Consider the following 12,455-nt stretch of genomic DNA (forward strand, 5'->3'; position numbering starts at 1 on the left):
CAAACCAAAAACAAACAAACAAAAAAATAACAACATGTTCAAGTTTTCAGAATGCATAAACACAACCCCTTACCAAAAAAGGAAAGAAAATTGCAAAACAAAACACAATAAAAGTCAACCGGTAAGAGTCAAGTCTATTCAACTGTTTCTATTTCAAATATATTTCATAGGTTCAGTCTCCTCAAACCAGGCACCAAAAAAAATGACAAGTGCTAAAAATGGATTTAAGTCACGGGGGCGTCGGGGGGTAAAGATACCAGTGGGTGGCCATACAGATAAACCAAAGAGAGAATGTTTATTTAAAGCTAACGGCTGTTGAATGCATAAAAAAACCCAAGTTCATCAGATGGAGTCTGACTGTTTTGTAGGACTGTATGGAGAAAAAGATTTGGGTGTTCCTGCCATATCAAACTGAGTAAATCTATGGTTGCTCTTGTCAGGATCTAAACAGTGAGGGGGAGAAAAAAGGGACACCTTCAACTATTTAATGATTTCATCACATCCAATCATCATGAAGCAGCGACACTGCCCCGCCCCGCCCCGCAGGATCCCCCTCCTGTTTGGAATGTACTGGTCTTCTCTTTCCACGGAATTCCAAACACCAACGCCTGATTCCAACCAAACCCGTCCTCAGCCAGAGGAAACTCTCCGCGTGTGTGTGTGTGTGGGGCTTTCACGCCTTCTGTTTCTGCGCCGGTCTGGCCTGTCCGGTGGCGTCGTCTGTGCTGATGCCGGCGTCACCGCTGTGGTGGTTGGGTTGGGTCTGCCCCTGACCGTCTCCCTGCTGCTTCAGCTGCACCTGTTTCTGGATGTCCCTCAGCCGTGCCATGGCCTTGTCTATGGTCACAGTGTTCACCAGGTTAAAGTCGTGCATGCTCACCAGGTGCAACAGGAAGTTCCTACACAGGTTCTTCTCCACGATGGTCAAGCCGCAGTTCTCCACAAACATCAAACAGGCCTGGCTCATCTGGTTGTCAGCTATGAATCTGAGAAACAGAGCAAGGTCAGCGAGCGCTGGCGAGTACACACTGACCAGAAAAAAAAACAACGGTTCCTATTTCACAGGAAAAGTCACAAGGTAAAAAACAAGAGACTGAGTGAACTTTGAACTGTCTTCCACAGACAGAGGCCCGGGTTTAGACTACAGGACTGTGTTTTCTGAAAAAACCTACCCATATTTCATCACATGCAGATTCCATAACTTCATCACTTCTTTCTCCCCTTCATTCACATCTGTGAACTCTTCTATTTGCTGCAGGGGACCAAGATTAAGATCACATTCAGAACAAGTTCACACAGAGAACCCAGTTTTAAAAAGAGAAAGAAACCCTCTCATTCCCTGAGCAGACAGACAGACAGGCAGTCAGTCAGTCAGTCAGACAGTGTGTGCTGTGTGTGTAGTCTCACCGTGGTGGTCTTCTCCCTTAGCCACTCAGGGTCTCTCTCATCCTCACTGTCCACGTCCATCTCCTGAGGCCTGAGCGGCATACAGCTGTCACTGTGGAAATACAGACGGTTGTGTCCACTGATGTAGGTCCGCTGCTGCTCCAAATCCCCATCCTCCGACTCCAGGAACTCAGACAGGCTGGGCTTTGTGCGCTTTGGCCTGGAGAGAGAGAGAGGGTTGTTTGCACCTCGATGATCACACTCAATACACACTTAGAATCTTCCTGTAAAAAAAAAAAACGGGGGGGCGCCCGGCTGCCAACAGTACCCCCTGGGCAGACAGGAGGCGCTCCAGGTCTGCAGCGTTACACTGATTCACTGTGCTCTTCTTACATAAGACACTGTTTCACTGTTAAAGTTCATTAAAACCTAACAAAGTTTCATGACTTTCCAACACCTTAAAAGATTCCCCAAGATGTTTTAAGATCATTCTAAAAGAAAACGCAGACATGCGAAATTAAGTGTGGGATGTGAACTTTTTGGCCACATGTGGAAACTGTGCCCTTGTACTGATGATTAAATCAGGCATGGATTGGGCGTGTGGAAGGTGCTGGGTTAGGGTTAGGGTTGCTGGGCTGTTTGGGGGGGGGGGGGGGGTCGGCTGACCTGCAGACGAGGAGGTGTGTGACAGGCGTCCTCTTGACCGGGCCGTTGCGGCTGAAGGCGAAGCCAGGCTGACTGTGAATGTCCTGAGGATTCCCCGCATATGAACCGTCATAGCACTCATTTATGGACACATCTATCCTGGCTCCTTTAGGATGAGGCTACGCAACGTCAGAGAGAGAGAGAGAGGCTGTGTGAGAATACTCAATACCGTCATAGCACTCATTTATGGACACGTCTATACTTAATACTCTGCCCTTTAGAAAAAAGGTTCTGGAACACGCTACCCGAGGCCGGCCGCTCTGACACACTTGAGCTCAAAGACCTCCTCAGACGTGTTTTAGAGGTGGAGTGTAAGAGCTGTGATGAGATGTGTGACTTTAAGGTGCCCCAGGCGTCTTACCACGTAGCTGAAGATGAAGCGGCTATGGGAGAGCTTGAGATGCTTGAGGAGGCTGTAGAGTCGCCGGCAGTTCAGCGTACACCAGGGACAGTGCAGGTCGTCTCTGGCCTCCGTCTGCTGGCGCGTGTTATTGTTGTACAGGAACTGACCGAACGGGGCGGGGGGGGGTTAAAAAAACACAACACACAAATGAGGCGGAATCGAAGTGTCCAGCGAAATGTCAAGGGGGCCGACGTTTGAGCAGGTCGTCAGAAAGTCGCTGTAAACGCACAGTTTATGTGTAGCCTGGTCACCAGTCTATCCATCTATCTCCAGCCAAAAACAGCATACTACAACACAACACTACACCCGCTGAAAATTCCAGGAAATTCCCTGCCCTCTCTAAAACGGGGTGAAAATATGAGATAAGCGTTGAATGCAGACGTTGTGACATTTCAAAACGCGACAAAGCTATTTGGGGATAATCCCATGGTTCTTATCTGGAATCCGCGTTATCCAGGTACACGACTCACCTGGTAAATGATGCGCAGTTTCTGACGAGGGTCCACCTGGATCTGCTCTCTCCTGGTCTGCACGTCTGCGTTTACCGGCTCTTTCACGGCTGCAACAGGCATAAAAACTGAGTATGTGCTCTCTGCCTGCACGCAAATCTCCTGTCGGTTTACGCTACAGAGGATCTGCTCACAACACATTCAGACAGACCGACAGACATGACCTTGACAAATGCCTTTTTAACCAACCTGAGCTGCCCGTTCACCTCGGCTGCACAGATTAAGGGCACAGACGGAGCAGTTTAACAATAAGAGCATGTGACGGGGCGGCGTCTCTTACCTAACGTCTGGGGAGTTTTGAGCACGCCGGGTCGGGGGCTGTCCGCGGTGCTGGTGTCGGAGTTGCGTGTGGCCAGCGGTTTGGCCACGGGCGCTGTGCCCCGGTCAGTGGTGTCGGCGGTCCAGCGCAGGGTGAACTGCAGAGTGGGGCCCTGAGAGAAGGTTTCGAATGGAGGCAGCCACTGTGACCACACAGACGGGGAGAAAACGTTAACCGACTGTGTGTTTATCTACAGACTCATGTAAGTCTCTAGAAGACCGACAAACACAGCGAGAGCTGACACACACACACTGTTGTTTCTGGGGGGTTGCTCTGGGGAAATCTTAGCTGTTTTTCATCACTCCAAAAAAAAATAGCCCAGGGAGCGAGAGGTTTTTGACAAGTTACAGCACTAAATAAATAAGGAGTAGAGACCAGCACTGACCTTTCCATCTAGAATAGTCTCCCACGTGGCTCTCTTCTTACTGATCGGACACTCCTCCATTTCCTGCATTGAAACTTCATATTCCCCATCCAAGAGCTGCAGGCGTCTGTCAGTCATCGGGGGAGGGGGGGAATTTACATTTTACATCCCTTCCACAAGTGCGTACAAACCCACATCTGCCTAGTCTGAGTTTTTAAAGAGTCTCACAAAGGCGCTGGCTAATTAAAGTACATCTACAAACTTCACGTCCAGGGGTTTTCCCTGCCCAGCATGACTGGTGGAAAAGACAACTCATAACCAGAACCCAAAAACCACAAGGGGTGAATTTCAAGCCTGATTCCCTCCCACCCCCCCAATCTAATCAGAATCAGAGCTTTACCCAATATTCCTCCAAAGAGAAAAAAAATGATGAGCGCAGTTAATCACCTGTTCTTATCAAACACTGTCATCTGAGCCACAAAGGTAGTCTCTCCATCCTCTCTGTGTGAGGAGCTTCGCCTCTTCCTGCTCGGCAGTTCCTCAATGCCATCTGAACAGACAGGAACACAGCAGCCTCATCACACCACTGTTCTTCACAACCACACTCATCAGCTGTGTCAACTCAACACTGCTTCTCAACTCACCGTCTTATCATATGGATCGCCCTTATTACAGGAATGCTCACCATCAACCACAATTAAAAGGAAGGAAAACAGCAGAGGAAAACTGACACACACACGTGTCTGCCAGTCAGTCAGTCAGAGACAGAAAGACATTCTGACAGAACGAACAAGTTAAAACAGTCTGAGACTGAATCTTTACTGAAGACTGAACACAAACCCTGAGTGCTAATCACTTAATCAGCACAGCATATGTGCCTGTGCGTGTGTCTTTGTGCGTGACTTGCCTCCTGAGTTCTTATGGGTGTCTCTGTTGGTCAAGCCGTTGATCTCCCTATGTCCAGGCCGGGACACTCTGAAGAGGAGGGAGTAAGACTTCACCATGTGACTGTTGCTGGGCTCAAACTCATGGCTGGACACGAGCAGGGAGGGGAAGGAGCCTGGTTTGGTCTGGCTGCTGTCGGGGTTCAAAGGCACCTGCTTTTTACCTGTAGGCACTTGCTTCACTGGGCAACTGACATCCTGCACGTACAGATAACAGACAGAGCGTGATTGGTCACCATCAAACTGATGCCTGAAGGCCCTAAGAGGGTCATTACCAGATCTTCAATAATAATAATAATAATAATAATAATAATAATAATAATAAAAAAGACACGAGCAGGGAGCTGGTTTAAGGATGGTCAAGCTGAACAGTCGTCTGGTACCGAGACTGTCCTGAGGTGACTGGCAGAGATGGAACTATGCATCCACTCCGCTAATTTCCCCCCAGAGATTGTCTAGCACATGAGGCATAACCTCATTCATACAGACAAAGAACAGGTAGGTTAAATGTGCATCTGTAGAGTGAGTGAGACTAGTGTAAAGGCCATGAAACTGGTGCATGGTGCACCCTTGTCAGTGCGATCAGAAAATACAAAACCCCACAGGCTGTACAAAGAAAGGATGAGATAAGCAACAAACCATTGTCCCTCACACATTATTCAAATGTCTTCACTAAGTGTCACTCAAATGTCTTCACCAAGTATCACTCAAATGTCTTCACCAAGTATCACTCAAATGTCTTCACCAAGTATCACTCAAATGTCTTCACCAAGTATCACTCAAATGTCTTCACCAAGTATCACTCAAATGTCTTCACCAAGTACCACTCAAATGTCTTCACCAAGTACCACTCAAATGTCTTCACCAAGTACCACTCAAATGTCTTCACCAAGTACCACTCAAATGTCTTCACTAAGTATCACTCAAATGTCTTCACTAAGTATCACTCAAATGTCTTCACTAAGTGTCACTCAAATGCCTTCACTAAGTATCACTCAAATGTCTTCACCAAGTGTCACTCAAATGCCTTCACCAAGTGTCACTCAAATGCCTTCACCAAGTGTCACTCAAATGTCTTCACCAAGTGTCACTCAAATGTCTTCACCAAGTATCACTCAAATGTCATCTTTTACCTTCCTCTTCTTGTGACAGACTTTCACCAGCAGCACCTCGAGAGACACCGAGTTTTCTTCATTTTCTGAATTATGGGTAGGTTTTTCTGGGTGACAATAAAAAAAAAAAAAATACTGAATTTGTATTTCAACAAATAAAAAGAACAAATATTTAACTTGGCTGAAAAGTTACAAAAACCCTGAGGACTAACTGTAAGTGTTACACTAACTATATGGGTCCTTATTGGTTTGAAAGTAAAAGTGTTACACTAACTATATGGGTCCTTATTGGTTTGAAAGTAAAAGTGTTACACTAACTATATGGGTTCTTATTGGTTTAAAAGTAAATATGCTACACTAACTATATGGGTTCTTATTGGTTTAAAAGTAAAAGTGTTACACTAACTAAATGGGTCCTTATTGGTTTAAAAGTAAAGGTGTTACACTAACTATATGGGTTCTTATTGGTTTGAAAGTAAAGGTGCTACACTAACTATATGGGTCCTTATTGGTTTAAAAGTAAAAGTGTTACACTAACTAAATGGGCTCTCACCGGTTTTATGGAAGAATCCAGTAAAAGTCAGCTGTAGGTGGGAGGCCAAACTGAGAAAGGAAATAAAGATTTTTTTTTTCCACTTATTTCCATGAACCAGGGCAAGAAAAATGAACAAACATCATATGTTTTATGCCTGTGTGTTCTTTTATATATACGTATATAGTATTCCATAGGGTCAAATGAAAGGTATCTAACATGTTAAAGCAAAATGAAGGCCCAAATGCCTTGATGCATAACTGGATGGTAATGCTTTGTTATGCTGAAGTGATGTTGACTCAAAATTCATAATTTCATGATATAAATGATAAACTAGAAATGATAAACCAGAAATGAGGTTTTACTTGTGTGGCTCCTGCTCCACCTTGGTCTTCTCCACCTTGAACAGCAGATCATCAACTTTAAAAGACTTCCTGATAGAAGAGATCAAACAGCCATTAAAGAACCATTGAAGTGCACACACATTTATACAGTCAGACAGACAGCACCTGTGCATGCCTGCTCTCTCACTCAAATCCCACCCAAATAGACACTCCAGGTCTCTCTCTACTCAAACCAGGGACGAGTCATCCTAGTCCATTCATCTTTAAACAAAGTCCTTTTTTTAACTGGAGTTGATTTGCACTATCCTTAAAGCAAGTTTTGTATGTAAAAAAACTGCTTGCTCTAATGTTAACAAAGACATTGTCGCCTTTATTGAAGTCATTTCAGAAAACTGATTCTGATCATAAAAGATCAGACTTCCGTTGAATGACTTCCATCCAAAAGACCGCTTTCATGCTAACCTGCAGACAGGCCCTATCCAGAGCCATTTTTCATAGACACCATTTAATACACAATTCTGCTGAATATACTGAGTGTTGTTCATAGAGATTAAAGACATATAAGTCATCTGACACAGAGAAGAGCTGGTTAATTAATCAGACACAGAGGCGTGAGCAGGACGAAGCAGCGCTCTGGTGTTCGGTTAAAGAAAACGTGACACCTGAGAGTCCTAAAGGTTATCTAACAAATCGTTAACGTTTGTCCAGGGCGCCTTCTGGCTCTTTATGCAAACTTAGTGGCAAAAGGGGCGAGCGGCCAAAAGCTGATTTGAATGACAAGGAGAAAAGAGCTCCGTCAGCCTCCTCCCCACACCTGAGCAGCAGCAGAACAGTTAAAGGCGTCAGTACAACAAAACCTTTTTTTTTTTTTTTTTTGCTTACCTGTTGGCATTGGTTCTCGAGTTTCGGTGGGTCATGTAAGTAAGAGTCCTATGCAAGAAGATCGGCTACAATAAAAACGAACATTAAAAGATTACAGTTAATGTGACACACTGCAGGTACCACACACTGCAGTTCAACACAGACTTCAAGAGAATGACACAAGCAGTTCAGAGAACATGCCCAAATTCCAAAGAGAATAGAAGAAACTGCACTTATTTAAACGGTGAAAAACAAACATGTGTGTTTATCCAGTTTAAGCAGTGCAACTCAGGTATTCTGCACTGACATTCTTCTCTGTAGTCTCAACCTCACCCATCCACACTTTCACCTTTCTGTGGCTTTTCTGGTGGAGCTTTCACAATGAAAGGTTTTTTAAGGTGATGCAAAGTGCCTCACTTACAGATCTGCCCAGATATCTCTACGCATCTCAAAGTAACAAATGTATAACCAGTTTTAACAGGCTTCCCTTCACTATCAACTCTGTGTTCCTACTTTCTGTTCTACACATCTGTTTGAAAGCATTGTCAAGGCAAGAGATCAAAAGGCTGAAGAGGTGTTGGACCAGTGTAATGTGGACTGAACAATGAAGTTGACCTAATACTCTTGCTATGCTAAGTATAGCATGTCTCAAACAATTCATGACACTTATTATCATATAGAAACACTGTGTACTGTACGGCTCTGGGGCCCATGTGAGAATCTTTTTCTGTAGTACTCACTGCTATTAGGTTCCTTGTGCGAAGGAATCTGTAAATTTGAGTTGGCTCTGTGAAGAGAATGGTTAAAAAATACATTTGTCAGAGAGGAAACAAGATGGAGAAAATAAAGGATACGCCCAAAACAATAGCTTTACAATGCAGCTTTGGCAGACCAAGAATATTTTGTCTCTCTGCAGGCTCAGGTCCGGCAAAGCATTCAAGCAGAAGAATTAACTGGAAATAATGATGACTGGGGCCAGTGACACATCATCTGGAAACAGCTCAGCATGTATTTTGGGTGACGTGTGCGAGTGACCGTCGCATGACTTCGATGAAGAGGCAGTTATACCTTGTTACATTATAACGAATGAACAAACAGGGTGGCATAAATACGAAACGCTGGTATGTGAACAGGAGAAGACATACTGAGAACAGCTGTGCCAAACAAGATACACATTAAGAGAGACCAAGCCCAACCGCACTCCGTACCGTGCAAATCTACTATAGTGATCTGAACAGAAATTTAGCAGGTTGTCAACTTAAGAAATTTAGGCGACTGAAACCACGTGTTACAGTTATAGTGCACGTGGTTTTTGCTCGCATTGAAACTTCTGCTATTGTTAAAGAATGAACAGATTAGAGAAGTTTTTTAATAAACGCGACAGTAAATTACACATCATAATGACAGACTACAAAACTATGTATGTTTAAGCGAACTTACATGGCTTTGGTGAAATAACGACAATCCAATAGTTTCTCGAAATTTTGTTAACTTTTGCGAGATTCTCTTAAACTTTTCAAAAGTTTAATGAATTTATTTACATTTCTCACATATTCCTTCGTGTGGTAAAGTGGAGTCGGGGTAGAAAACACAAATAAAAATACTGAGCGTATTCTTTAGCGTGCTTGCTAACCAACTACCTAAGACACAAGTTAGGTTACTTGTTTCGACTGAACTTGGCTAACTTCTCAATTGCATAAACCAGAGGAAGAAAGATGAACAAACACCAGCGGTTTCATCCCTATTTCCTTTACCTTTACATATTATATGTGATCAAATTAAAGTTTAAAATATTCAACACTTGGCTTTAATCGAGCCACATGACATAAAAAAGCGCTCAAGTTAGCTAAGAAGGTCAACTCCTGGTTTGGTTAATGCTGGTTAGCTAACTTAGACTGCTACACCTGCTGGGCTGGTTAATACTGCTTAATTTGTTGGTACAACTAAATTTAGGGACTAGGATGGATATGTGTTATTGCCGTGGACCGCTGTGGAGTAAATTAAGCTGATGATTTATCATGGCGAGGAGCGGTTCCTGTACCTGTTACGCTAGCAATCTGAGCTAGCTGTGTCTCTAACCTATGCTAGTTTGCTAACTTAGATTAGAATAAGTTCAGTATAACGATCACAAGGTAATTTGGTGAATGGACTGAAATGACTTGACAAATTCCTCTGCTACTTTTAGAAATGACCACTTCTGACATATAACGACAACTCACTTTCGAAAGCTTGTAAGAAGAGTTCATGGTCCGCTTGAATCTGTTCCATTTTGGGCTTCTTGGCTGCAGCCATTACAACCCCGGAGGTGTATATTCCACCGTTGACTTTGTTGCCGCCGGTGCCACAACCATATCCAGGACCTGTGCCACCCCCGGAGCCATGCTTTTGTGGTGCCATTCGACAACCAAATGGACTGCAAAAATCTCCAACCACAGTACAATAGATTCGGACACAAGTCCTTTTCTCTAAACAAAGGGGAGAACTAGCTAGCAACAGAGCTAACAGCTAGCTCACCCTCGACAATATGATTATCATTAGCTAGCTAGCTAACTAAAGTCAGTTCGTTATTTTGTGGTAAAGTTAGACTAGTCGACACTGTGACAATTTAACCCCTGGTGTGAAAACAGTAGTCCGTTTTGTTTATCTGAACTAACTTCATTTGCGTGGTGATAACTCTCTATGCAAACACAGGCAGAACAGGTCCACTTCCTAACAAGTTCATGTAGCTAACTGCACCCACAGCTAATCAAGGATAGACAACTTGGTAACATCTAGTACCTGGCTAATGTTAGCCACCACAGACGGCAGTAGCAGCAACTGATATCCAGTTCAGAAGAGGAGTCAGGCGGCTTTAAACTTCAGATCCGAAACAGTGACAACAGAACGTCTTTGTGACAGATGGGGGGGCCTTGCCAAAAGCGGCTATTCTCCGGTTATAGAAATAACTGAAAATGACTATAATGGATCAAAATAAATAGGTTTTACTAAATATTTCTGTGAAAAAGGAAAAAAAAAACTTACACCCCCTAAAGGGTGTACAGCCGAAATTGCTTTACGCAACGCAATCCGCCTACCTCACTGAATACAACCAATCCTCACTCTCAAGTGGAACTTTGATGTAATGTTATTGGTGCACGTTGTTTTCAAGTGTGGTGGAGAGGGGAATTTGCCGCTCGCGCTCCTTTCTCTTTTGAAAGAATTTTGCGGGAAATTTTGAGTCAAGTAACGAGGAGAAAATTACACAGTAACTATAAAATAGATATAGCTTCTCATACAACCTAAAGAAGATGTTACATTTTCTAGTAATATTTCAGTGACTCCTCAAAATATCAACAAACGTTCCCCGTGTACAGACAAAGCCATTATTCGATTTTTGAGGACTGATCAAGTGGCACAATCTGAAAAACCAAAACAAACAAACAAAAAAACATGTAGTCATTTTGATACGTAGGTCTCTTTGCGAATAGCATAACACAACGTCATTACTCTATGCTTTGGTGAACAGGAATGTTTTTGCCCTTAATTCAGAGCGGTGCGTGGGCACGACTACAGTCAGATGGATTACATCTACGCTTGGTTGTAGTGGGCCTACAGCAGAATCTTTTGCCAGTGGAATTAGTCTTTGGGTATTTATTTAAGTACAAGGTGCAGTAGAATTCACAGTGTACAATAAGGCTGTATGCACAGCTGTAACCATATTGATATCAAAATCACATACCTCACACTGTCAAGAACTGTGACTTACTCATAACAGTTGTTGAAACTTCCATGATTTGCACAACTAAGTGCTATTATTGATTGCATGTCATTACCACTATATGCAAAATAAGCATGTAGCCTAAGTACATATAAAAAATAACAGGCCATGTTGAATCTACCACTGGACTACTTACCAACATAGATAAGAGCTCAAATTTCCTTGACTTTTTAAACAGATTTTCTTAATTAACCTGCATGGGTGAAAAAACTGCAATGTGCTATCAAGCCCACTTACAAAACTCGAAACTTTTAATGAAAAACAATAAATACGAAAAGTACATAAATAGAATAAAACAAGCCAACATCTACTGATAAAGTTCTTGGGTCAGAGTCAAGTTTAAGTAAATAAATATTTTAATAATTAAATAACGTGGAGAAAAAAAGCACATTAAAAGACAACTGTATCCTGTAGTCAAGACAAACAATACACCTGAGCATCTCCACAACAGATTTCTTTCATTGCATCAAACTAAAGTATGAGAGGCCCAGCTCCAGAAGGACAGGAGACAAACAAAGTGATATATAGTTATCTCAGACAGAAGACAGTCAACTGTAAACAGATATTTCAGGTAAAGATTATTCCGTCTAATTATCCAAGACAGACCCTGGACGCTGCCGATGCAGCCGACTCTAAATACAAATCAAAAACGAGATGAATTGTTGAAGGGTTACCCATACTGGTTGGTGGGTTGTCTCTAAGACCCTGAACTGTTTTCAGTGCAGCTCTGTGCTTTTGTCCATGGAGAAGCAGACTGGCCCACGGTGAAGTGCATGGTGAGTTATCTCTGATTCCTTCTTTGGTCCATCCAGCTCCAGCAAACCTCAGTGTTTTCTCCACAGAATGTAGGTGATGAGTATGATCAGGCTTGCAGACAGTAACATTATGACAAACTGGTGAATGCTAAGGACATTCTCCAGGGCATGGATCCGTTCTTCTATAGCACTGGTGTGGAAGTAGTCATAAACCGACGCTCCGATGCTCCACACCGCCCAGACTGCATCCACCATGAACTTCATGACTGTGCCTTGGCAAGGGCCTTCCTGCCCCAACTGGCATCTGCACTGAACGTTCAATTACAAGCAGAGTTTTTATATCTTTCATAAATACACATACATACACATGCACATAGACTGCCCAGGATTTTCAACAAAGATAGCATCTTCTTGACTGTTCAGAGGATGTGTCAAAATCTGAAACTAGTCCAGTCAAACCGAGA

At 43.3% G+C, this 12,455-nt stretch overlaps 1 protein-coding gene across 1 annotated transcript; it reads right to left on the reverse strand.

Annotated features, from left to right (window-relative positions):
- Positions 1 to 544: 544 nt before the first annotated feature.
- suz12a (SUZ12 polycomb repressive complex 2 subunit a) lies at positions 545 to 10,087 on the reverse strand. The gene is made up of 16 exons (XM_030790012.1): positions 9,699 to 10,087; positions 8,220 to 8,266; positions 7,501 to 7,565; positions 6,640 to 6,708; positions 6,296 to 6,345; positions 5,764 to 5,849; positions 4,594 to 4,828; positions 4,134 to 4,236; positions 3,708 to 3,813; positions 3,284 to 3,464; positions 2,965 to 3,053; positions 2,453 to 2,596; positions 2,053 to 2,210; positions 1,408 to 1,606; positions 1,173 to 1,252; positions 545 to 986 (listed from the first exon to the last, which is right to left on the reverse strand). The coding sequence occupies exons 1-16, from the start codon at positions 9,874 to 9,876 to the stop codon at positions 674 to 676; spliced, it is 2,103 nt and encodes a 700-aa protein (XP_030645872.1). The 5' UTR covers positions 9,877 to 10,087; the 3' UTR covers positions 545 to 673.
- Between the last annotated feature and the right edge of the window lie 2,368 nt (positions 10,088 to 12,455).

Source organism: Chanos chanos, chromosome 13 (genome assembly GCF_902362185.1).
Source record: "Chanos chanos chromosome 13, fChaCha1.1, whole genome shotgun sequence".
Classification (NCBI taxonomy): domain Eukaryota; kingdom Metazoa; phylum Chordata; class Actinopteri; order Gonorynchiformes; family Chanidae; genus Chanos; species Chanos chanos.

Coding starts and splice junctions, on each gene's coding strand:
- suz12a (XM_030790012.1), bottom strand. CDS start 9,876: ATGGCACCACAAAAGCATGGCTCCGGGGGTGGCACAGGTCCTGGATAT. Junction 4,237..4,593: donor CACCCATAAGAACTCAGGAG/GCAAGTCACGCA, acceptor CTGTCTGTTCAG/ATGGCATTGAGGAACTGCCG. Junction 1,253..1,407: donor TAAGGGAGAAGACCACCACG/GTGAGACTACAC, acceptor GGTCCCCTGCAG/CAAATAGAAGAGTTCACAGA.